This window comes from Podarcis muralis, chromosome 1, assembly GCF_964188315.1.
Source record: "Podarcis muralis chromosome 1, rPodMur119.hap1.1, whole genome shotgun sequence".
In the NCBI taxonomy this organism is placed as follows: Eukaryota; Metazoa; Chordata; class Lepidosauria; order Squamata; family Lacertidae; genus Podarcis; species Podarcis muralis.
The window spans coordinates 77245422-77271716 of record NC_135655.1 but is presented as its reverse complement, the minus strand read 5'-3'; the positions used below and the strand labels follow the sequence as shown (position 1 = coordinate 77271716).

The window sequence follows — 26295 nt, the reverse complement described above, 5'->3', positions numbered from 1 at the left end:
TTTTGCCCACCATTAACTCAGAGAGCCAGAGTCCCCCAGCAACTATTCTCAAGTGACAGCTTGCAGCACTGGGAGTGGCATAAACTAGCAAGGAAGGAAGCCATGTTAACCCCTCCTCAATCAGTGCACAGTCATACTAGGAGGCTACTACAGGCTAGAAAGCAACACAGGATCAAAGGGAAGGATTAGGGGTCCCAAAGGGGCAAGAATATAAAGCACTCATCGTTCTATGCAAAAAAACCACAACCCACTGCTGCTGCCTCCATGACCGTCCTCCCCTAAAGCCTTTCAAAACTATAACAAGGGAATCAGGGGCACTGCTATTCTATGCAATTGCCAAAAGAACAGCAGCCACCTAGATCTGCGGCTGTGAACAAACTTACTTCATATCATCTCCGACCACTCCCTAAATTGCAGATGGATGCCAGAAGAGTAAGTGAGAACAAACACAGAGGTACTCAGAGTCCTGGCAAAATAAAAAAATAACCAAGCCATAGAGCAAAAGACTCTGGAAGGAGGAAACAAGCAGGCAAAGGAAGAGTCAGAGCAGGCTTCGGGTTTTGTTTTTTTCTGGAAGATGCAATGCCCCTCCCATATCCCCCTTTGCTTGGCTGGCAGGAAGTGTTTACAGAAAGCAGAGACCACGCAAACCTAGGCAGGGAGGCAGGTGATTCTTAACCCTCCATTAGCCCCAAACACTGTCAGACTGGAGGACAACAAGCACACTGAGCTGGGGCGGAGGGGGAGCGAAGAGAGAAAGAGATCACATAGTCAGCCTACTTCCTTGTGTGCAAACAAGATGTGCAGGTCCACAGCTTTTAGAGCTTGTGGTACGAGGTGGCTACTAGACTAGGACAGGGGGTGACAGTATTGCCCCGTTACCCCTTCATCTGCACACAAGCATCACACCATGCACCTGCAAATCTCTATGCGGGGATCCCTAAAGCATGGATACGCAAGCATCCAAGGTTCAGCTTGTAACAAGTGAAGGACTAACAACAAAGGGGAGGAGTCAGAAACCTCAGAATGAAGAATACAGTACAACCACATGCCTGAAGAATACAAGAGGCTACACCCCTCACCCTCCAACGTAACACTGTCACCCCTGCCCTCCCCGTCTACATGGAGACCGGCGCACCCCATTGCAGGCTGATATTCTCTCTCTCTCTCTCTCTCTCTCTCTGTGTGTGTGTGTGTGTGTGTGTGAGAGAGAGAGAGAGAGAGAGAGAGAGACGCACACGAGGCCATTTTCTCAATACACACACACATCCACTGTTGCTTCCTTGTCAGAATGTATGACCTCACGCTTCCCTCAAGGCTCTTCTTTCCAAGGGACGCCTCCCAAACTTACCGTCAACAACCCACCCCGACACACACACACTTATGCCCCTGACTGACTCTCTTATACTTGGACGTTTAAAATGCTACCGTGGGGAGCGGGGGGGGGCAGAGCTGGACTTCACCGTTCACTTTGGAAACTCGGATTACAGCTGCGTTCCAGGAAGAGAGCGCGTCCATGGCAGGCGAGCCCGCCTTTTTGTTGGCCGGCAAAGCCCAGCTCTGCGACGCCAGGCTGCCTGCAGCCAGCAGCTCTCCCCGCTGTCCCCACACATGCTCCCTGGGACACGCCGCCGGAGCCACTGCAGTGCTTGCTGCTGCGAACTACACCCATCGCTTGGAACGTCTCCTGAGCAGGCTGCGAGGAGAGACGGGCGACGCTCGCCCCACAGACTACTGGGCACTCGGTTGCCTTTCCTGTTCTTTTGCTGCTGCTAACAAATTACTTTTCCAAGGAAGAAGGCTCGGGGAATGCACTGCTCCCGCCCACCCACAAAACAGCAAAATAAATCGGGGCGGGAAGGGGTTTTACTCACCGTCTGCTGTCCCCCCCAACACGAGGCTACTTTCCTTGCAAAGGCAGTAGAGTAAAGCTGCGCTTTTCTCAGCGGAGTCAGTGGGGCTTTTTTTCTTTTAAAGGCAGCGTGGGGAGCAATGCAAAGTTTGCATGGGGGGAGGATCAGACCCCCGGGATAGATCCACAGATCCTTGTGTCCGTTTGCCTGCAGGCGGCTGGCTGCTCCAAGTCAGTTCCCCGCTGGCCCGATGCAGTGGTGAACTTTCCACCTAGGCGGCGGCGGAGCCCCCTTCTTGCAGCGCCCTCCCCGCATTGGCACCCAGCATCCAGGCGCTCTCTGTGCTGCGGGAGGGCGGGGAGCGGCGGCTGCTACGGCGTCGGCGTCGTCAGCCTGGACAATGTGTGTGTGCGCGCGAGGCGAGCCCCAGGCAGCGAGCAGCACACGCCCAAACTCCGCTCGCTCCCCGCCCCCTCGTCACTCACAGCCTCCTCCCGGAGCAGCCGATAGGCGCTTGGGCTGAACCTCGGCGCCCCCCGCCGCGGCCTCTCCGCTCCTCCGACCTCGTGGTGGGCTGCGGGGCCTGTCAATCACGCCCCGCGCTCCCTTCTCCCCGGGCCCCGCCTGCCGGCCGCGCTGCTACTGCTTTGGCCTGGGCGCGCGGCGAGCTCTGAAGGGGCTTGGAGAGGAAACGGGCGTCGCGAGCGGCGAATTGCCTCTTCTTTTGCCACGCTTATTTTTAGAGCTCTCCGCTTCCTCCAGTCAAATGAAGCCTCCTCTCCTTTCTTCCGGGTGCAGCTCTCTCCCTTTCCCGCTCAGCAACGCGTTTCCTTCCATTCCTGGCTCCCCCCGCCTTAGTCTCCACTCTGCAGGCTCCGCGTTTGCTTCCCCCACCCCAAAAGGCCCGCTTTCTGTACGTGGCCTGGCTGGGCTCTGTCTCCCCGCTCTCCCCGCCTTTTCTCTTTCTCATCCTGCCGCCGCCGCCGTTGCTGCTTCCATTGGGCGCCTGTCCCCGCGCTGTTGTCTGTTTTCCCTGCTCAGGGGTGGACGGCGTGAGCTGCCAGGCTGTGAAATGAACAGGGCGCGGGAAGACCGCCTCCGCCCTGGGGGAAAGTCGTAGTGGGGGTCGCACAAAGGAAGGAAACGAGGGGTCTGTCGCAAACTCGTCGTGTTCTCCCAATATTGGTCCAGGTCAATTAATTAAAAGGTTCCCCTGCATGAAAACGCAGGTTCCAATGGTTCTTTTAGAGGACATTCTCAAAAGTAATCAATATTTAAGTTTGTTTTTTCTCCAGAAGCTTTCGTTTTGCCGTAACCTCCACCCTACTCCTGAAAACATAAGATTCTGAATTAATTCCCATAACCTTGAGTGTGAGCATTCAAGCGTGGTTAAATTAAAGCACGATAAACTAGGGCAGAGGGAGGTGTATTCTTTCAAAGCATCTTTATGTAAATATGCTCACCAAACATATGCAGAATGCCCATCAAGTTGGCCATAGTGTGAGCAGAGGAATGTCATTATTACACATCCATGGACTTCACATTCAGGCTACAGCTTAAAGTTGAGTACATATGGATAGATAGATAGATAGATAGATAGATAGTTAAGCCTGCGGAATCGTGAGAACTCAGCAACATGATTGCTCTTACTCTGCTTCAGTTAATGTGCGTAGCAGGTACGAATTTTTTCTCTTCCCATAGAAGTGGTTGATAGCCTAACATTTGGTGGTCTAGCATTGGGATGGAGGTTTAAGTTGTCCTCTACCCAGTGCCCAGGGTGTGGGTCAAGTTTTTCTGCCTTTCAACCAGGGCCCAGATTGCCAACACTTTACACTGTCCCATAGCAGTTAGGGGGAGCCATGGAAAACTAATTGTACTCTTGTTCTGCATAATGTCTACCCTCTGTTCTGTTTTTTGGCCAAGCTAAAGTGTCAGAACTCAAGAACTGGCTTCAGTTTTATACACTGAGTGGTAGAATGATGACCACTATTATGACAGCTGAGGGACAGAGATAATGAATTGCAATGTACTATTTAAAAATTATACAGCACAGGTATTATTTATTTCAGTAAAATTATACCCAATTCTCTTCCATCATGGAACTCATTGCAGTGTACATGGGACAAAATGATCAGATTCAGGCATGCTTGGTTTCAGCAATGCGGTTGTATCATGTGCGCTTGACCCATTGTGGCATGTACTGCAAGACAGCAACCTAGATAGCAGTCTGCAGCTGCTACAGGGTTCCAGAAGGGCAGTATGGCCATTGGAGAGAGCCAGAGAACCATTGTTAGGTGTAAGTGATTAACCCTTCTGTACCATCTTGCAGCTTACTAAATTTTAGTGCCAGTTGCATTTGTTTTCACACATGAAGCAAAAAGTCAAAACGGTACCTTTCCCACATGTTCTTAATCGCATACAAGCCAGCCCTATGCAGACATGCTAGTTAGCCCCCGGCCCCTCAGCATATTAGAGGCTGTTGCTGTCTTATTACCCACCCTTTAACATCAGATCCCAGGGTGGGTTAAAATTCAGTGTTAAAAACAAATTAAAATGAATTACAGTCACAGGAATGGAGTGGGTCCTGGAAACACATATTTAAGATGTCAAAGCCCAGGGTAAAAAATGTGTATCTTCAGCATGTGATAGAAGCTATATAATGAAGGTTCCAGACACACCTCTGGGGAAGGAATTCCATAACCAAGGAGCTGCCACAGAGACTGCCCCCTTAGCTGATCTCAGCACTTAAAAGGGAATATAAAAGAATAAAATTTTATTTATACTGAGAGCCAGTGTGGTGTAGTAGTTAAGAGCGGTAGTCTCGTAATCTGGGGAACCGGGTTCGCGTCTCCGCTCCTCCACATGCAGCTGCTGGGTGACCTTGGGCCAGTCACACTTCTTTGAAGTCTCTCAGCCCCACTCACCTCACAGAGTGTTTGTTGTGGGGGAGGAAGGGAAAGAGATTGTTAGCCGCTTTGAGACTCCTGAAGGGGAGTGAAAGGCGGGATATCAAATCCAAACTCTTCTTCTTCTTCTACTGTATCCTGCCCTCCCCAGCCGGGCTCAGAGCGGCTAACAACAGTAAAGGTAATACAGCTTTCTAAAATCAATTCATTCTAAAATAAATTCAAAATCAAATTAATGGCAACCATAGGGCTAGAGTTCTGTGAGGATTACCAAAGGAGGGGGTCAGGCTGTGCCTTGGCCAAAGGCCTGGTGAAAGATGTCAAGTCCCGCAGGGCCCTAGTCTCTTGTGACAGAGCATTCTTTCAGATATTTTGTGCCTAAGACATATAGAGCCTTAAACACAAATGTTTAAATTTATACATTGGACATTCCATTACAACAGGGGCCAACTCAAACCAATGTGCATGGGCTTCACTCATGTTGAGAGCTATGCAGTGGGGCAGACCTGTGCACATGTGATTTCTAACATATGGCCATTGGGCTCTCCAATGGGGTAAGGTTAGCAGAGTCATACCCACCACCATCAACAACCTGTGTACAAATAAAATATCTGCACAGTGCTATAGAAAGATGGAGACTGGAGCATAGACATAGCCAGGATTTAGGGGGGGCAGGCTTTATGTTAATGGGGGGGGAGAACCAAGTTATCTGCGACACAATTGGTCAGTTAAGTATTTTTATTTAATTACTTTATTTAGGAGGGCAGCTGCACCCCTGGCTACACCCATGTATTTACATCCATGTACAGTACTGGAGAAAGGGAAACAGCAGCCTTTCTGTAAACTGCAGCCTTCAAAAAAATGTTTCTTTTTCAAGTCTTGTACAAACAGGAACACCCTGTAAATTCACCCTTCCTCCCACCCACTGATGGAACAGATCCTCACACAAAATATAAATGAATAGTCACATCAAGAGCACCCAATAAAATAATTAAATGAAGGTGTCTGTCCATAGTCTGCCACTGTAGCTCATGGTTGGTAGCCACGTTCCTTTGTATATATGCAAATGAAATAAAGTCAAACCAGCCTGCTTCACTTTATTGCATGATAAGGTTTATTGAGTTCCATGAACCTCTTACGTTAAAGTAGGTTATACTTTTATATGACACATTTCATGTAATTATTATATGATGTAGTACAATAATCTGTTAATCATGTCTCAGTATTACACTGCAGGCTATTCCAATTATTACAGGCTGAAAGTAAGGGTTTCATACTTGAGGTTTTGTTCCTTCTATGCCAAGGGAACATGTAATAACCTATGCAAATTAATCCACTTTGTGCAAATTATCTGGATTTGCCTAAACTTGCTTGATTTATAGAACTTATGCTTAAACATTTTTTATCTTTGTTTTTGTTGGTTGGTTGGGTTTTTTTAAGCACTACTGTAGTTTACAAAGGAAAGATCTGATGAACAGCAAGGATGCTTGGGTAGAGGAACATTGCTAGAGGCTATAGAAAATGATAGCCATGCAAGACGTCAATGAACAATGGTGCTTTTGGCAGACACATCATGATTTCCTATATAGGTTTGCAACCATGAGAGCTAGAAACTTGCTTTGTTTTCTGAAAGCTGGGTCTAAGATGTTAAGGCAACAGTCATATTTACAAAGGCACAGATTGCTAGATACCAGATTGGGTGAAACAGAATCACAAAAGAGAACTAATGACTTTAACCAAACCTTATGGGGCTCATAATCAGCAAGAGTTCAGCCTAGTGAAAATACAATCACAAGTGAGGTAACAGCTGTTTAATCTGTGACAAACACTCCTAGGGCTACATAAGAAAGATTTAGGAACAGTTTATGAAATGAACTCCTGAAGCTTCACAATATACACTAGACTCAGCTCTATATAATTTTACAAACTCTTTTATTAGCTAGTGTAGTAGGGACTGTTTGCTTCAGTCACTTTGGGGCTCCCCTAAGCCCTGCTAATCAGAGAGGGAGGTTGCAGGATTTGCTTGCTTGAGCGGATTCCCCTCCTGCTTGCTACTCACAGTGATTCTCTTTGCATCCCTAAGGAGCGCATAAAATATTACACATGCCCAAATTACAGGAATGCATGCTGACGACAAATCGGGGGATCTTAAAACTACAAAACCTCATCACACAGGTTTTGCTAAATTCTGAGCATATATTTCTTGAGAGGTGGCATGAATATACAGAAGTATATTTGCCAGAAAGATAATACAATGGTTAAGAACTTACCGTATTTTTTGCACCATAACACTTACTTTTTTCCTCCTAGAAAGTAAGGGGAAATGTCTGTGTGTGTTATGGAGGGAATGCCTACGGGTGGCATGCCTACGGATTTTCCTCCTCTAAAAACTACTCTAACAGCGGGAAAGGCTTATGTAAAAGAGTTAAAAAGTACGTGATTATATAATTTATTCGATACTTACCAAAGGAGTGGAGGGAAGTCCAAGGCTCAGTTGAGATTAACTTAGTTATGTATTTTGTTTATGATTTGTGAAGCGGATATAATTTGTTTAAGGTATGTGGTGAATTCTTTGTTTATGTTTTTTCTGTATATATGTGCAAATATGAATAAAAATTTATTAAAAAAAAATAAATAAAAACTACGTGCGTGTTATGGTCGGGTGCGTGTTATAGAGCGAAAAATACGGTAATTTGTTCTGGAGGTCCGTTCTTAACCTAAAACTGTTCTTAACCTGAGGTACCACTTTAGCTAATGGGGCCTCCCGCTGCTGCCGCACCGCTGCTGCACGATTTCTGTTCTCATCCTGAAGCAAAGTTCTTAACCCAAGGTACTATTTCTGGGTTAGCGGAGTCTGTAACCTGAAGCGTCTGTAACCCGAGGTACCACTGTACTATGTACGGTAATATGAAATATGACTACTACTGCTAATACTAATTTGAAAACAGTCCCAGAGAGTCTGATGTAGTAGACAGCATCAGACCCTTTCCTAGTGACTATTCAAGGCTCAATCATGCAAACAAAAATTTCCATTAAAAAGCATTTGGCCCTGAACCAGGAATTTGTGAAGCTCTTTGATTCTAAAAGTAGTGATATTTTTTTTGTGGAACAGATATATCAGGGTAATTAGTACTTTACTTCATCTAGTTGTGGGATTCTAAGGTAGGTAGGAGAGGATAGATTGTTTTGATATTATCCCCCCTCACTCATGCTAGTGAGTAAACAGCAAAGCACATTCCCATTGCAACTTACTGGAAGCAAGTTGATGATTTGTTCGGTAAAGGTGAAGGGACCCCTGACCATTAGGTCCAGTCGCAGACGACTCGGGGGCTGCGGAGCTCACCTCGCTTTATTGGCCGAGGGAGCCGGCATACAGCTTCCGTGGCCAGCATGACTCTGGCAAACCAGAGCAGTGCACGGAAACGCCGTTTACCTTCCCGCCGGAGCAGTACCTATTTATTTACTTGCACTTTGACGTGCTTTCAAACTGCTAGGTTGGCAGGAACAGGGACCGAGCAACGGGAGCTCACCCCGTTGTGGGGATTCGAACCGCCGACCTTCTGATCGGCAAGCCCTAGGCTCTGTGGTTTAGACCACAGCACCACCCGCGTCCCCTTTATTTCCCTCTTAAAATAATAACAACACAACACAGTCTTCTTTAAAAGTAAGAATAAAATTTTACTCACATTCCATTCACAGCAGTAATCTGAAGGCAGGCTTTATCTTGTGGTTACAGTGAAAAGAAGTCTGAGCTACATATCTCAGACTTTCTGCTTGTGGGCTCCATCCTTTGTGAAGGTTGAGCCATGCACTAGCTAAGAATCAGGAGAGTCCAAGAGTAAGAGTCCAAGAGAGAGATGGTTGCATGGCCAGCCCTTTTATCTGCACAGCTAGGGTCATGCCCATCTACCTGGTCACACACAGTGGGAAGAAGCTCCAGAGCAGGTTTGACAGGAAGTCTTCCCTGTCTGGAGCCACATTCCCCTGTGTGTCCATTCTTGCCAACAGGAAAATGTTGTACTTGACTGCTCTAGTAATAATACATCCCACTAGCTTTTAATGAAAGTTGTGTTTGGGGGTTTGGGTTTGTTTCTTTTTTAAGGGCACACACCTGTTTCCCCCTGTTTATTGTGAGAATACCCTCTAGAAATGATTCTCTGTTCATTTTTCCTCCTGAAGCTATCGCAGGAACAGAACTAATTTGAAGGGTACCAGTTATGCATGACTACTGTGCAGTGAATCTGGTTAACTGCCAACTTAACCTTAATATGTCAGTCAAATTGATTGATTGACTGAATTTATATATTACCCTATATTCAGAGGTCTCAGGGGGTTCACAGAATAAAATCAAAATATAAAACCACAAAATACATAATCAAAATAAAAACAACCCAATAACCCCACCCCCCAAAAAACCCACATTTTAAAAGGGCATAGGATGTCAATCAAATCAACCTAAGGCCTGGTTAATAAGGAACGTTTTTGCCTGGCGATTAATGTTATATAATGAAGGTGCCAGGTGAACTTCCCCGGGGAGAGCATTCCACAGCCACTGCAGAGAAGGCCCGTTCTCATGTTGCCACCCTGCAGACCTCATACTTGCCATGTCTACTATAATAAAAATAACAATATTTAGCATGTCAGTACCAATTGAGATTAGCTCCATATGTATTAGCTCAGAAATTCTTGACACAGACAAGCATTACCTCCCATACTGGTAAAGCGGATGTCCCCACATGCTCCTTCCAAACGCTGGCAACAGAGTGTTTTTCAGGCTCTCAGCAGGCTAGGAGTGGAGCTTAGGCTCTAAACTTGTGTAGGGCAGGGGAGTGGCTCAGTAGTACATCACATGATTCACATGTAAACAATTCCAGGTTCCATTCCTTGTATCTTCACATAAGGCTATCCACACAAGGGTCCATCTCTGCCCGGCCCCAAGGACTCCCTCTAGGCCACGCCCCTTCATCCAGTCACATCCTCACTGGTCCTGCTCCACACCCTCCTCAAGTGCTTCAGCCTGGCTGGAATCTGTCCTTGAGCTGATAAGACGTCTTAGATAGAGAGGCTGTGTGTGTAGAAATTTCTGGAAAGAAGCCGACAGTACAAACCTAAGTGGCAAATCTGCTACTCTTGTCCACGTTTGCTTCTTGCCCCATTTGCTTTTGCCTCCAGCTGCTGCTGGGTTACCTTGTAGAGAATGTGGTCCTTGGTCTGGAAAAGGGTCCCTTACCCTTGGGGAAGACCATATTGCGCTTGAGGGAGCGATGGGCTGCCACAGAATAACACATCTTCCTAATTTCAAACTGTGGAGTGAACTGCATCTTCTGAGCCCAATTCCTTCTCAAGGGCCCTTTCACGTTCTGAGGGCGGACTGCAATGTAAAGGATGGCTGGTTATTTGCAGAGCATGTGCTTCCACCAGGTCAATTCCAACCCTTCATCCATGAATATTTTTTCACTAGGTTCCACTTGTTATCCTCTATTGCAGATGCAGCAAGGAACTGAAATTAAAACATAGTGGCTTGGCTAAATCCCCCTAAAGAATTTGTGGCCTGAAGGTTTTGAACTGGACCCCTTCACCGCTGACATCCTCAGTCACTATACTACAGTGCTGTTTGAAGTCCTTGGTACAGATCAGGGCTGTATTGGTTCAACACCATCCATGTATCTTTAAAGGAGATATTCCCTGCTCTCATATAGTGTAAAGGCTATACAGAAGCAAGTCCCATTGTGTTTAATGGGGCTCACTCCCGGGTAATTATACATAGGACTGCAACCTAGGAGCTTGCAATCCAAGCACTTCACTAAAAGATATCTCACAATCCTGCATAATTACCGTAGAAGCATGAGATTTGGCATTGGTTGCGTCACAGAGAAACTCAGGTTTTCTTTCCTTGTCTTTCATCATTCATTCAAAGTGTGTTTCCAACCCTCTGGGCTGGGAAGATTGGCATGAAAGTTTGTGAGTGATGCCTGACAAAATCTCAGCAGCTGGGGCAGGACTGGGGAACTGATTTTACTTTCTTGTTCTGACAAAAAGCTAACAAAATTACTGTGCAATCCTGTGTATAACTTCTCGGAAGTAAATCCTATTGAGTTCAATGAGACTTATGTTCAGATAAGTTTGCATATGACTGCAACTTGGGCTGTAATACTATTAAACACTTATCTGGGAATAAGCCCCATTGAAATCAATGGGATTTGCATTTTCTGAGCAGGCACACACAGGAGAGCACTGTTAATTATCTAAATATAGGAAGCCCATGCAAATATTGACAGTTTGCATAATTTGTACAGGTTACAGAATTTAGGTGTCTGGATACAAAATTTGAATCAAGTTTGCACAGAATTATTTTAAGGCCACTCTGGATGCCCTGCTTCTTGAGCATTCATCCTGACTTGCTTGCACAAAGCTTACATGGAGGTTATATTATACAGTATCCGGTCTTTACTGAGCATTTGTTCAGATTTGCTTGCAAAGGCATTATACTACAATGAGGATTCATCCTGCATTCACTCGGATATGCCTGCAAAGTGCTTAAACGTCTTCTCATTAGACATCCCACACTTTTCAATGCATTTCCCCATCACTTTACAAACTGCAAGAAGCCAGATTATTTTTTAAAGAAAATTTGATGCATTAGGGTGACAGAACTCTTTAGTCCACTTTAACTACATAAACCTAAAGTTCTGGTATGTGCTTGAATCCCTCTTGAAAAATAGTAATAGTCCAGAGGAATCCTTATTCTGTTTTGATTTAAACACCCACACCCACCCACAAAATACAAACACACGCCTCTGCTGAAGGATATACTTTTACAGTCCTGCAGCATTTATCCATAATGTTTCACAGATGGGACACATGCTTTTCGCTCTGAAACCAAGCAGAGTGTTTTCAGCACTGTCCCTAAGGAATCTAACAAAAATAATAAGGTCAAAGTGAATTGGCCCTTAACAAATAAATCAAATTCTTTTTGACTTTCATGCATATAATTTTTATAGCACATGATAAATGTTTAAATCATTTCACATGGGCATCTGCGGGTGGAGGTCAGTGTCTGCACACATGCTTAGATAAACCATAATCCCTAGATTCCCAGCTTTCACTAAAAAAAAAAAAAAAAAAAGGAGTTCTCTAGCACTTGAGGAACCCAACATATGAGACAAAATGTGCATGCACTACTCTCATTAGTCTTGGGATACACCAGTCTGCTTACAGCTTTCAGTCTTTTAACCAATTAATTAAGTCAGAGCAGTGATCGACATTTAAGAAAGCAGATCTAGTCAATTAAACAAGACGGATGCTAGAGTGAAACACCTGTAGACCACATTGTCTTTATTTGTTTTTAAGCTTTTTATGATGATCTTTCTAGGTGCAGAAGTAATTGCTGCCCCATAAAAAAGCAGTCTTGGAATCCAGGATTTTAGTGTCGCTGTGATTGGGGAATAGTATATAACCTCCGCCACCTCCCCAAAAGAGGAAGCAGCAAAGACAATAGTCCATGACTTTTCCCATTCAAGGTCTTTCCATACCCAAATGTTTATTCTTTATTGTAAACATTTTAAAACTTACTATACTAATATCAATGCAGATAAAATCTATCACTATTATACCCATATTGTAGAGGGCAGGAGTATGGCTAAGAAAGCGTGGGTCATGCCTGTGAGATAACCAGCCTCATATAACCAACATGCTTAAGTCTTATTAATGCATGAAGGGGTTAATACCATAGAGTAAGCTGTGCTGCCAGGCTTAGCTATGTCCACTTCCCCTCACCTTGGGAGGAGTTAGGTAATCAAGGCTTTATTCTCCTGGAGTCTGAGAAGCTTAGCATGTAACTAGGTTTGAGCTGGTTGCTCCAGCTTAGTCACATGGCTCTCACAAGCCACTCTTCAGTTCCTATACCAATGGTTTAGGAATTTTCACCACCTTGTAATTAAGCTAAGTTTTACTGCATATGCAACTTTTCTGAAGCATATGAATTTGGAGTTTGTAAGTTTTTAACTTACCAAAAGTTTGGTCTTTTCCTATGCTGGCAAAAGAGGGATTATTGTTTTTTGAAAGAAACATTTTAAGGGAGTAGTTTTGAACTCACTTGGAGAATCCTGAGAGAACAGGGTTAAACGCAGGCTACCTTATGAGTTCATGGCCAAGGCAAGAGCTGAATTAAGGACTTACTATCTTAGAAATCAGGGACGCAAGTGGCGCTGTGGGTAAAACCTCAGTGCCTAGGACTTGCCGAGCGTATGGTCGGCGGTTCGAATCCCCGCGGCGGAGTGAGCTCCCGTCTTTCGGTCCCAGCTCCTGCCCACCTAGCAGTTCGAAAGCACCCCTAAGTGCAAGTAGATAAATATGTACCGCTTTATAGCGGGAAGGTAAACGGCGTTTCCGTGTGCTGCGCTGGTGCTGGCTTGCCAGAGCAGCTTCGTCACGCTGGCCACATGACCCGGAAGTGTCTTCGGACAGCGCTGGCTCCCGGCCTCTTAAGTGAGATGAGCGCACAACCCTAGAGTCAGACACGACTGGCCCGTACGGGCAGGGGTACCTTTACCTTATCTTAGAAATCAGTCACAATGGTACAACAGCTTCCCAAAGAGCTTTCTTAGAGAGATGCTGCTGTAAATTTCTGCTGAGCAATGCCAAGGGTGGTGTTTCTTCACAAGCATATGCATGTATGTCATACCACTTTGCTCTTATTCCAGTCCAGCCTTGTCCTAGCCATTTATTGTGAGCATTTAGGTTGCCATACACAACTTCTCCAGGGCAATTGGAAAATGACATCAACACATAGCTATTTTAGCTAGTCATGTTTGACAAAGAAGAAGATGATGAATAGGACAGAGGAATATCAACGTATTCTAGAGGAGGGAGAAATGTCCCAAGTCTGGCTCTTGGTTGATCTATTGGCGTTGACTGCAAAAAGGATTCAAATAAATAAGTACATCTCACATTGTCTGGTTATGGTAACACACACTGATAGTGTGAGTCAACTAATTTTAAGGGTTATAAGCACACACACCACAAACAAGGTTGCTAGGACAGACCAGCAGGTCTGAACTTTCATTAGAAGCCAAATCATTGGAGCAAGAGTTACTTTTAGTTCTAATTACCAGCCATTTATATACTTTATATAAAGCATTCCCGTCTGAATTCCACCTGTTTTTCTAAAACCAAATTTAAGACTTTCAGATTGATAAACCTAATGAAGGATCATTTTCAAAATTCAGCCGTGAAGCTCACTGAGTGATGTTGGGCCAGTCACCTATCTCTCAGTCTAACTTACCTCACAGGGCTGTTGTGGGGACAAAATGGGGAGGAATAGAATCATGAACGTCACCTTGAACTCCTTGGAGCATAGGTAAATGGAATATAAATATAAATGTAATAATAAATAAATAGATTGTTATTTCAAGGCCATTACCCTGTTATAAAAACAACTTCATGATGAACACAAACTCCTTCCAGAGTATTTCAACCACAGATCAACATGCTTCTCTACAGAACTGTGAATGACACACAACAGGAGTAACAACCACTACCATTGTGAAAATGTTTGTTGATTTGCTCAGGTTTCCTGTTCCCCATCTGACTTGTTCAAGTGGCCCTGCTTTGAGCATGTGCAGGGTCTATGACACATTCTAATTTGATTTTCTGATTGGGTCCTAGCATCACCATGACTCTATCAGATTCCCCAGCAGCCCCTCTGTGGGTTCTCCATGGGACAGATCCCTAACACTTAACACTGTTTTCACCAGTGAAGTTAAAAGCATATCCCCCATTAATTTAGCTGTGTGTGCACGTGTCACCTCCCCACTGAACTATGTCTACAAGTGTCATAATGTACAGAGTGAAGAAGCTGAATTAATGCTCCTTGTTATGTGTGAAAATGCTCTCAGCCTCTCCAGCCTTTTCTTTTCACGTATCCATTTGGTGTGTGATATGTTACCTGTGGCTACTTTACCAAGAAAACTTTTAGCAACTCTTTACAGATTGCTTCAAAGCAGCTCAAAAGCTGATCTGCTGCAGATATCAAAATTGATCATTTTGTCATATATATATTATAGGAAAAGCAAAGTGCTTCCTTTTATAATCACCTTGCAATATGATACAAGGACTTTGCCATGGCAACCCAGCTCATGAAACAGAATAATGTTGATCATAAGGTATAGGTTGCTATGGTGAGTAAAGCTGAGACTGGAGCTTTGCATCATCTAGCAAGCCAGGTTTGTGTCAATAAGAGTCCTTGACAGGATGCACCAGAGATAGGGGTCAAGCTAAAAGGCTAGTTACCAACAAGAGACAAGGATGGGTAAAGTGCAGAGCTCTTAGCACACGTCTTCACAGCCAGCAATTAATAATTTCCCCAACTTCTGGAAAGAATTTAGGCTTAATCAGAAGTTAGGGGGGAAAAATATTCATGAGCAGGTGTGATATGGCATGGGAAAATCCTGCGTGATGTTCTGTTTGTGAACGTAGAATCCACTCACTGTGATGAAACAACAGCAACTCATTGCAGTGCAGGCTGGGTGCAATGCAGAACTGTGTAACTTGGATTTGTGTTGAAAGCTATACACAGTCCTGGGCAAACACTGTTTGTAGGCAGGAACAAGTTAACTGTAAGACTACTTCACATTATGTAACACATCTGAACCCTCTAAAATGTTTCCCACCAATCACAAATGTTGTTATAGTGCTTATCCTGTATATATGTGAGTTCTGCATAGAAAACTAACAGATCCTCTGCATCTCTTCCATTTAATGGCCTTCAACTCCGTTGCCTATGCTCCCCATCCCTGTCTATGTTCACTTCTCTTGCCAAATCCCCCTTCCCCCCTTTGTCTGGGGGAGATCTCCCACATTTGTTGCACTGTAGCACAAAAATGCCCTTATTTATTGCATTTATATCCCATCTTTTTCTCCAAGGAGCTCAAAGTAGCATACACTCTTCTCAAGCAAGCCCCACAACAACACTTTAAGGTAGGTTAAGCTGAGGGACAGCAACTGGCCTAAGGTCACGCAATGAGCTTCATGTCTGAATGTAAAGCAGGGCAGTGGAGTATGTGACCTGAGGAAAAAGATTTGAGGGTCAGAGAGAGGCCCAAAGGGCCACATTCAGCCATCAGGCTTGAGGTTCCCCAGCCCTGCCCTATCGCCCATCCAGACCATGATGACAGAGGCTCTTTCCTGTGAGTAAGGAAGAGATCAGCAATAGGTAATGCATCACAGCAGCCATTACACTCTAAACCATGTTTTTTGAATTTCTCCTGATCAGCAAAACTCCTTGATACGAAAAGGAACTTTGTCAATTCAGGTAATGATTGGATTGCTGCCCCTTATAAAACGTATGACTAAGATGTTCATCTGATGCTGAGGCACTAACACTGAGTAATTTCCCAGCACTCATTAGTAACACTTTTTTTATTTAAGAAAAGAAAGTATTAGCTATAGTTTCCCCGCAGTAAGCTCTTTAATCATCACAGCTTACTGGCAGAGGGATTTGTGGAGTAGCTTATATGATCACAAAGAGAATTAAATGCATCACGCTTGCTCTGTATCCTGCTAAATGATATATTATAGAAGGAGACTGAGGCTGCTGGATTCCCATAAAGTAAGACGTATATATGAATTTCAGACTTGGTATCCATGTAATGTTAGGGAGGATTTTACAATGGTGTTGTGCGAGTCCCACTCTGCATCTATTAACCTAATATTGCACTCATTCCACAGAATACACGACAGAGCATTTAACCATTCACCCTCAGCAATGCTGTGTGTTTCAGGCTAGAGATATGTAATAAAGGTGCCAGGCAAGCATACATGGGGACAGTGGGGAGCCACCACAGAAAAGGCCCATTCTTGTGTTGCTAACCTCTGGACTTCTCACAGAGGAGGCACACAAAGGGCCTCAGATGATGGTTGCAGGGTCTGGGTTGGTTAATCATGCTATACTGTATATACACACAAACACACCCTTATTTTCAAGTCACTATCTTCTTTCACTATCTTATTGTTTTCAGAAATTCAGAATCGGCTCTTTAGCTTTCTCAGGCCATGCCTATCTTATTCAGTCATCTGAGCGTGACATAATTTGTCCTCTATTGCAGCTCCAGAGGGAATTTGCTTTATCATCGTACAGCTTTACTGTCTACAGATCTTACAGGCTTCTGCATTCCCTTGGAAAACACCTCCCTGTGGTATTACACAGTGGCAATAATTCAGAGTCTAAATGACTCTTCTGGGATGCTGTGCTAGCAAGTTACAGCTGTTTCTTTAATAGGCTGCATGAACATGCACAGAGAAAAAGAGCAGGAAAAAGAAAGCGTATCTTCATGCTTGTGTTTGTGAGCACTCTGAAAGAGTTGTTCCAACATAAAATGTGATTTTACTCAGAGATTTCTTCTCCTTTAAGGCTGTGAATAGAGGTTTCACGGTCAATTTCTGTATTACATTTTTGTACATGCAGGCACCCATTTATGTATGTGTGAACAACCACACATACCCTAGCTTGCTTCAATGCATGCTAGGGAATGGATGTTGCATAGAGTATGGCTTCCCAGTAGGTATATGTGGAGAGAAAATAATAGTACAACCTTCCAGGCTGTAAATTTGGGCTTGTGCATTTGATCTGAAGTGTAAGTACAACCTTACACGCACGACCACACATTTGGAGCACCTGTACCAGGATAGCAACTGCTATTGAGGAAAAAGGCACTCCTACAAGCCTGTGGGGGGTTTTCCCTTGCGCATTTTACAGACTCTCATATTAGACCATTCATTTCCTTCAAGCAACGTACAGCTCCCTCTTCCCAGCACCCAAACTGCCCACCTATTCGACTCAATCATGCAGTTTCCATACAGCAGATTCTTGATCAGCTTTTCCTAGCTCGCAGGAAAGATCTTCCTGGAGAAAAAGGACAAATAACACAACCCCTCGGAGTTAAAGCTTGCAACCCGACTGCACACTGATCCGGACCAGGACTATCCCGGTTGCACCAGCGCAACTTTCTTCCGAAGGAACACGCTTCAGACGTGACCTACCCATAGCCAACCTCCTCCACGCAACCCCTTCGGGGCGGGCGGAAGCCCCCAGACCTTCTCCGCAGCTCCTCCTCCCCTCACGCGCAAAGCCGCTTCTTGCCACCAATCCGGCCCCGAGGCGGTGACTGGCTCCGGGGCCCGCCGTGCTCATGACTATGTAATGCGCGTATTCAAATCGAGCCGTTGCCGGGGCAACCCGAGGCCCTGTTACTCACGCGAATCCCTGGAAGTACCTGAGGAGGCAGCGCGGGCCCGGGAACGGAGGGAACCCAAGGCTCTTCTTCTTGGCTGGGGCTTTTTTTGGCGGGAGCAGCCCCTTCTCTTTCTTTGCTCCTCTTACTCTGGGGGTAAGGGAAAGGGGAGGGCGCCACCTTTTTGCAGCCCGAGGAGACAAGAAGCCGGTAGGCGAGAGACTCCACCCTGGTGGGTGAGAGGCGGGAAGGGACAGGATGCAGGTGCCGCCGCCCCCTGCACTGTTTTAACAACTCTTGGTTTCAATCTTACCTGGAAGCTTTGCCCCTAAGACTTGATAAGGGACATGTACTCTGCATATTCGCAGCGAGCATCCTTACTGGGGCCGAGTAGTCATGCTTATTTTGTGTGGGGGGGGGGGGTCCTCTGCTAGCATGCTTGTTGGGGAGCAACCGCATTGAACACAGCGGGGTTTCATTCTGAGTAAACATGCAAGGGAAATCACTGCATGGCTAGAATCCTTTCATCGCTTGCCTAGGATGTTTAGATCGAATCATAGAGTTGGAAGGCACCCTGAGGGTCCTCTAGTCCAGCCCCCTGCAATACAGGAATCTTTTTGCCCAACGTGGGGCTCAAACCCCTAACCCTGAGATTAAGAGCAAATGGTAAGGCTTGCTTCCAAATAAGCAAGTTATTGTTGACTTCTTGTTAGTGATGGAGTTGAAATATGCTTGCAGTTCATATAGCTACATCAGGAAGAACTTTCTGACAGCACAGTGGCGTAGTGTGGGGGGTGCAGGGGGGCCCGGGCGCAACATCTGGGGGGCGCGCGCTTGCACTCACAGCTCTCTGCCCCTACCTGGCTCACTCACTCTCTCTCACTGCAAACAATACATGTGCTTAGGTGGTAAGGGTTTCTTTAACTAATCTAGTGGAAGAGACTCGAGTGCTAAAATCCACAGGTTAGGGGGCGCAAATCCACGGGTTAGGGGGCGCAAATTACTTGCCTTGCCCCGGGTGCTGACAACCCACGCTACGCCACTGTGACAGCAAGATGTGTTTGACAGTGGAATAGACTCCCACAAGAGGGGATGGACTCTCACCTTCCTTTTAAAGCAGAGGTTGGATACCATTTGTCATGTATGATCTAGTTGAGATTCCTGCATTGCAGGAGGTTGGACTTGATGACCCTCGAAGTCCCTTCCAACTCTACAATTCTATGATTCTATGGCTCAAGCAAGCAAGCAAGCCATGCTGTAAAAGTAGGGCAAGCACAAACATCCTTCCTTGGGGTCACTAGCAAACATACTCTGTAAAGACAGTCCTTTTTGACTTCAGATTTGGCATCAGTTAGCCTGAGTGATCAAAAACCCATAGGTTTACTTTTGGGAAATTGTATTAGATGTCAGTGGCTAAATATGTTTTGAATAACTTAATAATGTTTGGTGTGTGTTTCTGATGTACCTTCAGAGCTGTCTGTCCCTTTGTACACAGATGTATCTGTCTTTCAGCATTTGCCTCTTTTATTTATTGCAGGAAAAACTTATCAGGAAGATAAACAGTAATAACTAATAAAACCAGTAGATTTGCTTAGAGAAGAAGAACCCTTCTGCTTGGCAGGGGGTTGGACTCGATGGCCCTTGTGGTCTATTCCAACTCTATGATTCTATGATTCTATGATTGAATGGATGACAAATAAATGGAAATAGAATAATAATGATAGAGAACGGATAAAGACAGACAGAAACCATAGCACTTGTGATAGAAAAAACAGCTTTGTGTGTGAAGCCCAAAGCATATTTGACATAAATACTTGCCATCATATTGGTGACATTGCCATTATGAAGAGCAAGAAGAAATAACTGGAGGTAAATGTAATTCAGGAAATTCTGGACAAATCATTACTGATGAGGCAACTGCCTTCATATTATTTATACAAACTAGTCCTCATACCATTTTATTTCTTGTTTCTAAAATGCAACAGAAAAAGTTGCAAAATGCATAATGGCATTTAAACATACATGTTTTGCAGACTGACTTGGCCTTAGATTCTAATGTACGTTACCTGAAGTTTGCAAAAGGAAATTTCCTGTCCCCACTGTGGCACTGCCCCTCTGCAACCAACTGTGCCCCTTGAAAGCCTCACTGATGGGCTAGGAGACACTCTCAAGCAACATAGGGTGGGATGTGGCAGCCTCCAGAGGGATGGGGTGGGTCCTAAAACAAATATATTAGATGTCAAAGGCCAGGGTAAAGAGGTGCCTCTTCAGCATGCAACAAAAGCCATACAATTTAGGTGCCAAGGATAATAATAATGTATGTGAAGTACTTTTCATGTACTAAAGCAATATGTAAAATACTTTGCTGCTTCCTCTGCAAATTTTAAAGTTGGGTTTGGATTTTCTGATCTAGTTGACTGAGTTACCCTAACAGCCCGCTTTTGTGAATGTTTATTGAAAGTGTCTATTAAGGGGCTTATTCCCAGGTAAATGTACATAGGATTACAGCCTAATCAAGAGAGGGGAACCCTCAGGAGAGAGTTTCAATTAGTCTTTTTCTCCCTCCACCTTCTCCCACCTTCTGTTCTCTCTCACCCTGGCATTCCTCCTCACTGCTCCTAAAACAGATGGGCAACCTTTTTTCTGTTAAGGGCCACATTCCCTTGGACTGCTGATCTGCTGGGAGTGGGCAGAGCCAGAATTACTGGTACTTATGATGGACATTCATTCAGAATAAAGACCACCCTGTTTCAATTTTCACTGACTACCTCAAAATAAAAATTCCTAATACTTTACAGGTCTACTCAGAAGTAAGCCCCACTGTGTTTGATGGGATTATTCTTAAATAAATATGCAGAGGATTTTTTTTATTTAGTACAACAGACCAATATAGCTAATGTTCTGGAAAGCAAGTGAAAAAATTCCTTTGTTATTCTGGTGTGTGTGAGTGTATTCAGAAGCATAGTAATTTGATATTTGATAGTGAGGTGGGGAAAACTTCTTTTCTGGACACCAAACAACCATGAAAAGGTTTTTTTAAAAAATAAAAAAACTCGTCAATTATCTATAAAAAAACTATCCTGTGTTCTGAAATGACATAATAGAAGGTGGGGCACTTAAAAGTCAGGAAAAATAAGGAGGAAAGAAATGGAGAGGAAAGACCTCTGATGTGATGGAAGAATGAGGCAGTTTAAGGAAGCATTGGGGCTGCATAAAATGTGGTCTGCAGGTTGCCCACCTTGACCATGAAGATGGGAGTAAGCCAGGAAGGACATCTGCCATCAGCAAATATATATTCAGTAATGGGCCAGCTTGTGAAACAGTTCATTATGATATTCATAATGTAAATGCCCTCCCTACCTTTGTTTTCCCTTACCTTTTAGAATTGTATTCAAATAACAGTTCTGACAATTTCAGGATTAGATTGTATAGAATGCAGCCTGATACATAAATATGGGCAAAAATAGTTTTTAACATTAGGGACTGATTGGTGTAATAGCAGTTTCCTGGTGACATCATAGTAAATCTCAGCTGTGGTAAGATTTTTTTTCCAGAAGAGGTTATCTACAGGGCACTTTTTGCTAAATTATACTTAAAATGGCATTCACAGCTTCCTGAGGAGCCAAACCCTATATACAGTCTATAGCTTGCATAGATTTTCTTACTTTTTGTTTCGTAGTGCTTAAACAACTGCTATTGCCTGAGAGTGTGGGCTGCAGCAAAGTCTATTGATTAATTTAGACACTGTACCAAGATTTTCATCAAAGTTATATTTTGGAGCTGAAATGTAGAAAGGATAAGTTTGATTGTTAATAGAAATATGTGTCAGAATGGGTGTTATATTATCAAGTGGTCAAATTATGTATTTAAATGTGCTTCAAGCTTCTTCAGGAAGGGAAGAGGAAGGGGAAAAGTTGTTGAAATATATTGTTCTACAGTATTACTTTTGAAATCAATGCTTTTTTAAAAAAAAAAAAGCTTCAGGTGTAAAAGCATTTAGAGCAATAATTTCTTGAATGTCCAAATTTGGCAGTTGCCATGATACTATGAGGTGCAGGGGTGGTGGTGGTGGTAATTGGATTGATAGTTGAACAGATACAATTATAAATTGCTTTTTTCCAGAGATTAACACCAGAGAGAGAGAAAACATCTTTGTACTGAAAATGGAAAGAGTGCTTGCAAACTGACCTGCTTGCTGGACAGTGCTATATCTGTTACACTCCTTTAGTTCTTCACATGCTTCATTTGTAGAATCTTGTAGTAGATGACAAGTGCAACACTCCAGTTACTTCCAGGTTAGTCACTAAAACGCACTTACGTGTGGGCTGCTCTTGAAGATAATATTGGAAACTTCAATTGGCTGAGAACATTGTGGCCAGATTTGTGCCAGGGGTCAGCAGGATGGATCATATTAGGCCAAGTCTGTTCCACTTTCAGTTTGTTTCTGGGCTCAATTCATCATATTGCCTTTGTCCTGCAAAGCCTCTAAGTGACCTGAGAACAGCATATCTCAGCAACCACCTCTGCCTGTATGAACCAGCTCAAGCCAAGCGCTCAGGTTCTCAGACTCTCCTTGTCTTCCCTTGGCCTGTGGAAGTACAACTGGCAGAGAACAAGAGAGTGGCCTTTTCCGTTGTGCCTAAACTATGGAATAGACTTATTACAGAGACCTGTTCTTTGCCAGCTTTTAAGTAGGCTTTTATCTTATTCCATTTGGCTTTGTTGTGGTTAGAGCCTCTGCTGATGTTTTTAGCTTGCTGTTGCTGGTATAATTTTATGATGCTATTTTAACTTCTGTTCTCTATTTATTTATTTATTTTTGAATACCTTATATTGAGATTTCTATAAAAACTAAATCATATTTTTGTAATACAATAACAAAGAAGAAACATAAAAAGCAAGTTATACCATAGAGTACAAAGCGACTAGATGACCTTTGTGGCCTCTTCCAACAATTCTATGATTCTGTGATTCTATATCAACTCTTCTGAGCTTACAGACACTTGTGTGCCCACCTGTATTTCCTACGGCACCTGCAAAAGGTCTCCGTAAATATCCCCTAAAAATCTACGTTGCATGAGCAATTGTTTGCTTTTGATGCTCAGCCTCTCCTACATTGAAATTGAAAACCCAATATATAATAAAATATTGAATTGCATATTCACAGTGGGTGGCGGCATGCTTCCAGTCGCACAGCACTCATTGGGACAGGAAGGTGGTGAGATGGCAAAATTAGGAGTGCTCCAAGGTGGTTGCAGGCCAGCAGGTGCACACACTCATTTGAAACTGCAGCTGCCAACCTGGAAGTCCTCCATCTTTGCTGCCACCACTTCACCCCAGCCACATTTCAATGAGCACAATACTGCTGCCACTGGATGGAGGACACCACTATCTCCGCCCTGCCCCTGCCCAAGCCACTTCCATAAATTGATACAGATTTAACAATGAATCTGTGGCACTATACTAGTTTAGCAGTTTTCAATAACAGCATGTAAATCTCTTCTCTGCCACTTTACAGTTCAGTAACTCTACTAATTTCTCTCACTGAACCCTGTGACTCGTTTCAAGGTTCTACTGTTGTATTACAGTCTATGACAGAAAGATCTTTTTTGGCCACGGAGAAGCTCAGGTCATTCATTAGGCACTTGAAATGTTTCTCTTCTTGCCTGCAATCTAGTTGCACTGAAAAGGGGGAAGTGGTCTCTCTATAAAGCTACCATGGGTGTGGTCCTTTTGTGCAGCGGTTTTGCTACACAAAAAGATTCTAATTTGGGCTATCTTTTAATTGCTCCACTGTTAATTTTATTGCGTTTTACACATATGGAGCTGGGCATGAAAATGTTGTTCTGCTTGCTAATTCAGTTGTAAAGCAATTACAAGTAACAGATCAATATTGGGATGTATAAAATCAGGAGCGTAACTTCAGATATTAAACCACGAATTGATTTTCTTGTCAAACCATAAGTAAGTGTTGCTCTAATACATGTTTCAGAGATAAGAAAGCATTTTGCACGGCAACTGTAGTATTTGGTAGCAGTGAAATAAATCATTTTATTTCTCGTGTGTTGGTTAACTCTTTAGGCGCACCATCTAGTGATTTATGCATTCCCACCATTGCATTTGGTTATATAGGATTATTTTACAACTTCTCCCAATTTAAATAAATTCAATGCTTTTTCACCCATCAGGAGGTAGAATGACAAGATCTTGCTCCCATTCATAATTTATATATTTATTATTTATTAAATTTATGGCCTATACCAGGAGGTCTCAGGGCAGTTCAATTTATGACCCTATGGGTTTGAATTTGTGGTAACTAGTGATTGACCTGGAAAGAGCACTTGAGTTTCTGATGAAAATGTCAGCCTAGTATGCGGCAGTATTAGAAACTGAAATATGAAAACTAGGAGCTAAATGGCACCTTAAACCTAGGTTATGGGCACAGCAACAGAATGTCTAGGCGCATTTTTTTAATAATGAATACAAAGCTGAAAATGAATGAACTGCAGCTAAAATATTATGTTCATTTTCCACATGGTCTAGTCCTTCCCCTGCCCACCTCCCTAATATTCTTAAGAGGGTCTCTTCTCCAGTCTTCAGAGAGTAGCTGGAAGTGGGGAGGCAGAATAAGGTCCTCCTTTCCCTCCACTCTGCAGTTTTAATCTAAAATCTTAGGCGCAGTACTGCACCAAGCTCAGAAACTGCTCACGCTAATGAAATTTCGTGTCGCAAAATGTGCTTAGAACCATGGAAATTTCAAACACTGCAAGCAAGGGAGGACACATTAAAGATGTGTCCGATTTATACATGGTTTGCAAGAAGTGGGTATCGTTATACTAGAATGCAGGGTCTTCCAACAAAACTGATGTTGGGAGATTCAGAGCATGCAGCTTATACAGTGCATAGTTAAACTTTGAAATGTGTTCTTACAAGACAGAGTGAACTTGGATGACTTTAAAGAGAATTTGACAAATTCATGAAGGATGGGGCTCTCAATTAATACTAACCATGAGGACTGTGTTCTACTATTTGTCTGTATACCAGTTGCTGGGAATCACAAGTGGAGAGAGTTGCTATTGTACTCAGCTGCTGCTTGTCGCCTTCCTATAGGCATCTGTTTGAACACTGTAAAAATCTTATGCTGGACTAGATGGAGCTGATCCAGCAGAGCTCTTCTTTCACATGTTATCACATTGTTATGTAATTTCAGGGTTCCCATGATGAGGCTGTATAAACCCTTTACTTTTTAAATAAATGAACTACAGTAGTTGAATTTCTTTCATTTTTCTCTATACAAGTAAAGTTTTTAGTGCTACTCTTATTTCTGGGTTGAATATCACTCTTTCATAGTTGTTTTATAGTCTTTTATGGTTATTAATTGACAGCTTTGTTTGTTATTGGTTCTTGGAATGACTAAGCATTTGTGGGTGAATATAATCTAAAAGGACGTGGGTGGCGCTGTGGGTTAAAGCCTCAGCACCTAGGACTTGCCGATCGCATGGTCGGCGGTTCGAATCCCCACGGCGGGGTGCGCTCCCGTCGTTCGGTCCCAGCGCCTGCCAACCTAGCAGTTCGAAAGCACCCCCGGGTGCAAGTAGATAAATAGGGACCGCTTACCAGCGGGAAGGTAAACGGCGTTCCGTGTATTGCGCTGGCTCGCCAGATGCAGCTTGTCACGCTGGCCACGTGACCCGGAAGCGTCTGCGGACAGCGCTGGCTCCCGGCCTATAGAGTGAGATGAGCGCACAACCCTAGAGTCTGGCAAGACTGGCCCGTACGGGCAGGGGTACCTTTACCTTTACCTTTATACTGTAATCTAAAAGGAACAGTGGGGATTGAATGGTTTTTTATTATTTTGCCCAGAAACAGTAATGTATCACAGTTACATATATGTAATGAAATGTGAAATTCAGGGTGTATAGGTGGAACATTTTATACCTGTTTTCAATGTCATTGCAATTTTAACACCACACTATCTAGATGCATCAGACTGACTTTGACTTAAGAATGTAAAAAGTAAGTGCTGAAACCAAACAAGTTTCTCTTCCTGTGGTTAATGTTTAGGACATTCTGGGATGGACCTAAACTGGAAATTAGGCCGAGTCTCAAGACCAGGTTCTGCTACAGTTCGGGTCACAGATTTGGGTCGGCAAGGTCTCCTGAATCCCAGTCCATCAATTAAAGATGATGATGATGAAGAACTACTTGTGAATGAATATCTTTCCCCCAACAAACTGGTAAGTAGATACTAATTTAATGCATCTGGAATGAGAACTCTGGAATGGAAACAATCAAATTAGGCTTGCT

At 43.8% G+C, this 26295-nt stretch overlaps 2 protein-coding genes across 8 annotated transcripts in view; one reads left to right on the top strand and one right to left on the bottom strand.

Annotated features, from left to right (window-relative positions):
- Positions 1-17819, bottom strand: part of HRAS (HRas proto-oncogene, GTPase) — a 61688-nt gene extending 43869 nt beyond the window's left edge. Inside the window, exon 1 of one of the 3 annotated variants that reach the window (XM_028735644.2) lies at positions 17798-17819. The gene's annotated coding sequence lies outside the window, so the exon portion shown is untranslated. Of the gene's footprint in view, positions 1-383; positions 408-1874; positions 2753-17797 lie in introns of those variants that run through there. The other 2 variants (XM_028735624.2, XM_028735632.2) reach the window with 2 other exon arrangements.
- Positions 17820-17925: 106 nt separating this feature from the next.
- Positions 17926-26295, top strand: part of LRRC56 (leucine rich repeat containing 56) — a 38607-nt gene continuing 30237 nt past the window's right edge. For 2 of the 5 annotated variants that reach the window (XM_028735559.2, XM_077931897.1), the window contains exons 1-3: positions 17926-18198; positions 22111-22283; positions 26053-26225. In XM_028735559.2, coding sequence (XP_028591392.2) covers positions 22253-22283; positions 26053-26225 — 204 coding nt within the window. In that variant the 5' untranslated portion in view covers positions 17926-18198; positions 22111-22252. Of the gene's footprint in view, positions 18221-22110; positions 22284-26052; positions 26226-26295 lie in introns of those variants that run through there. The other 3 variants (XM_028735568.2, XM_028735575.2, XM_028735591.2) reach the window with 3 other exon arrangements.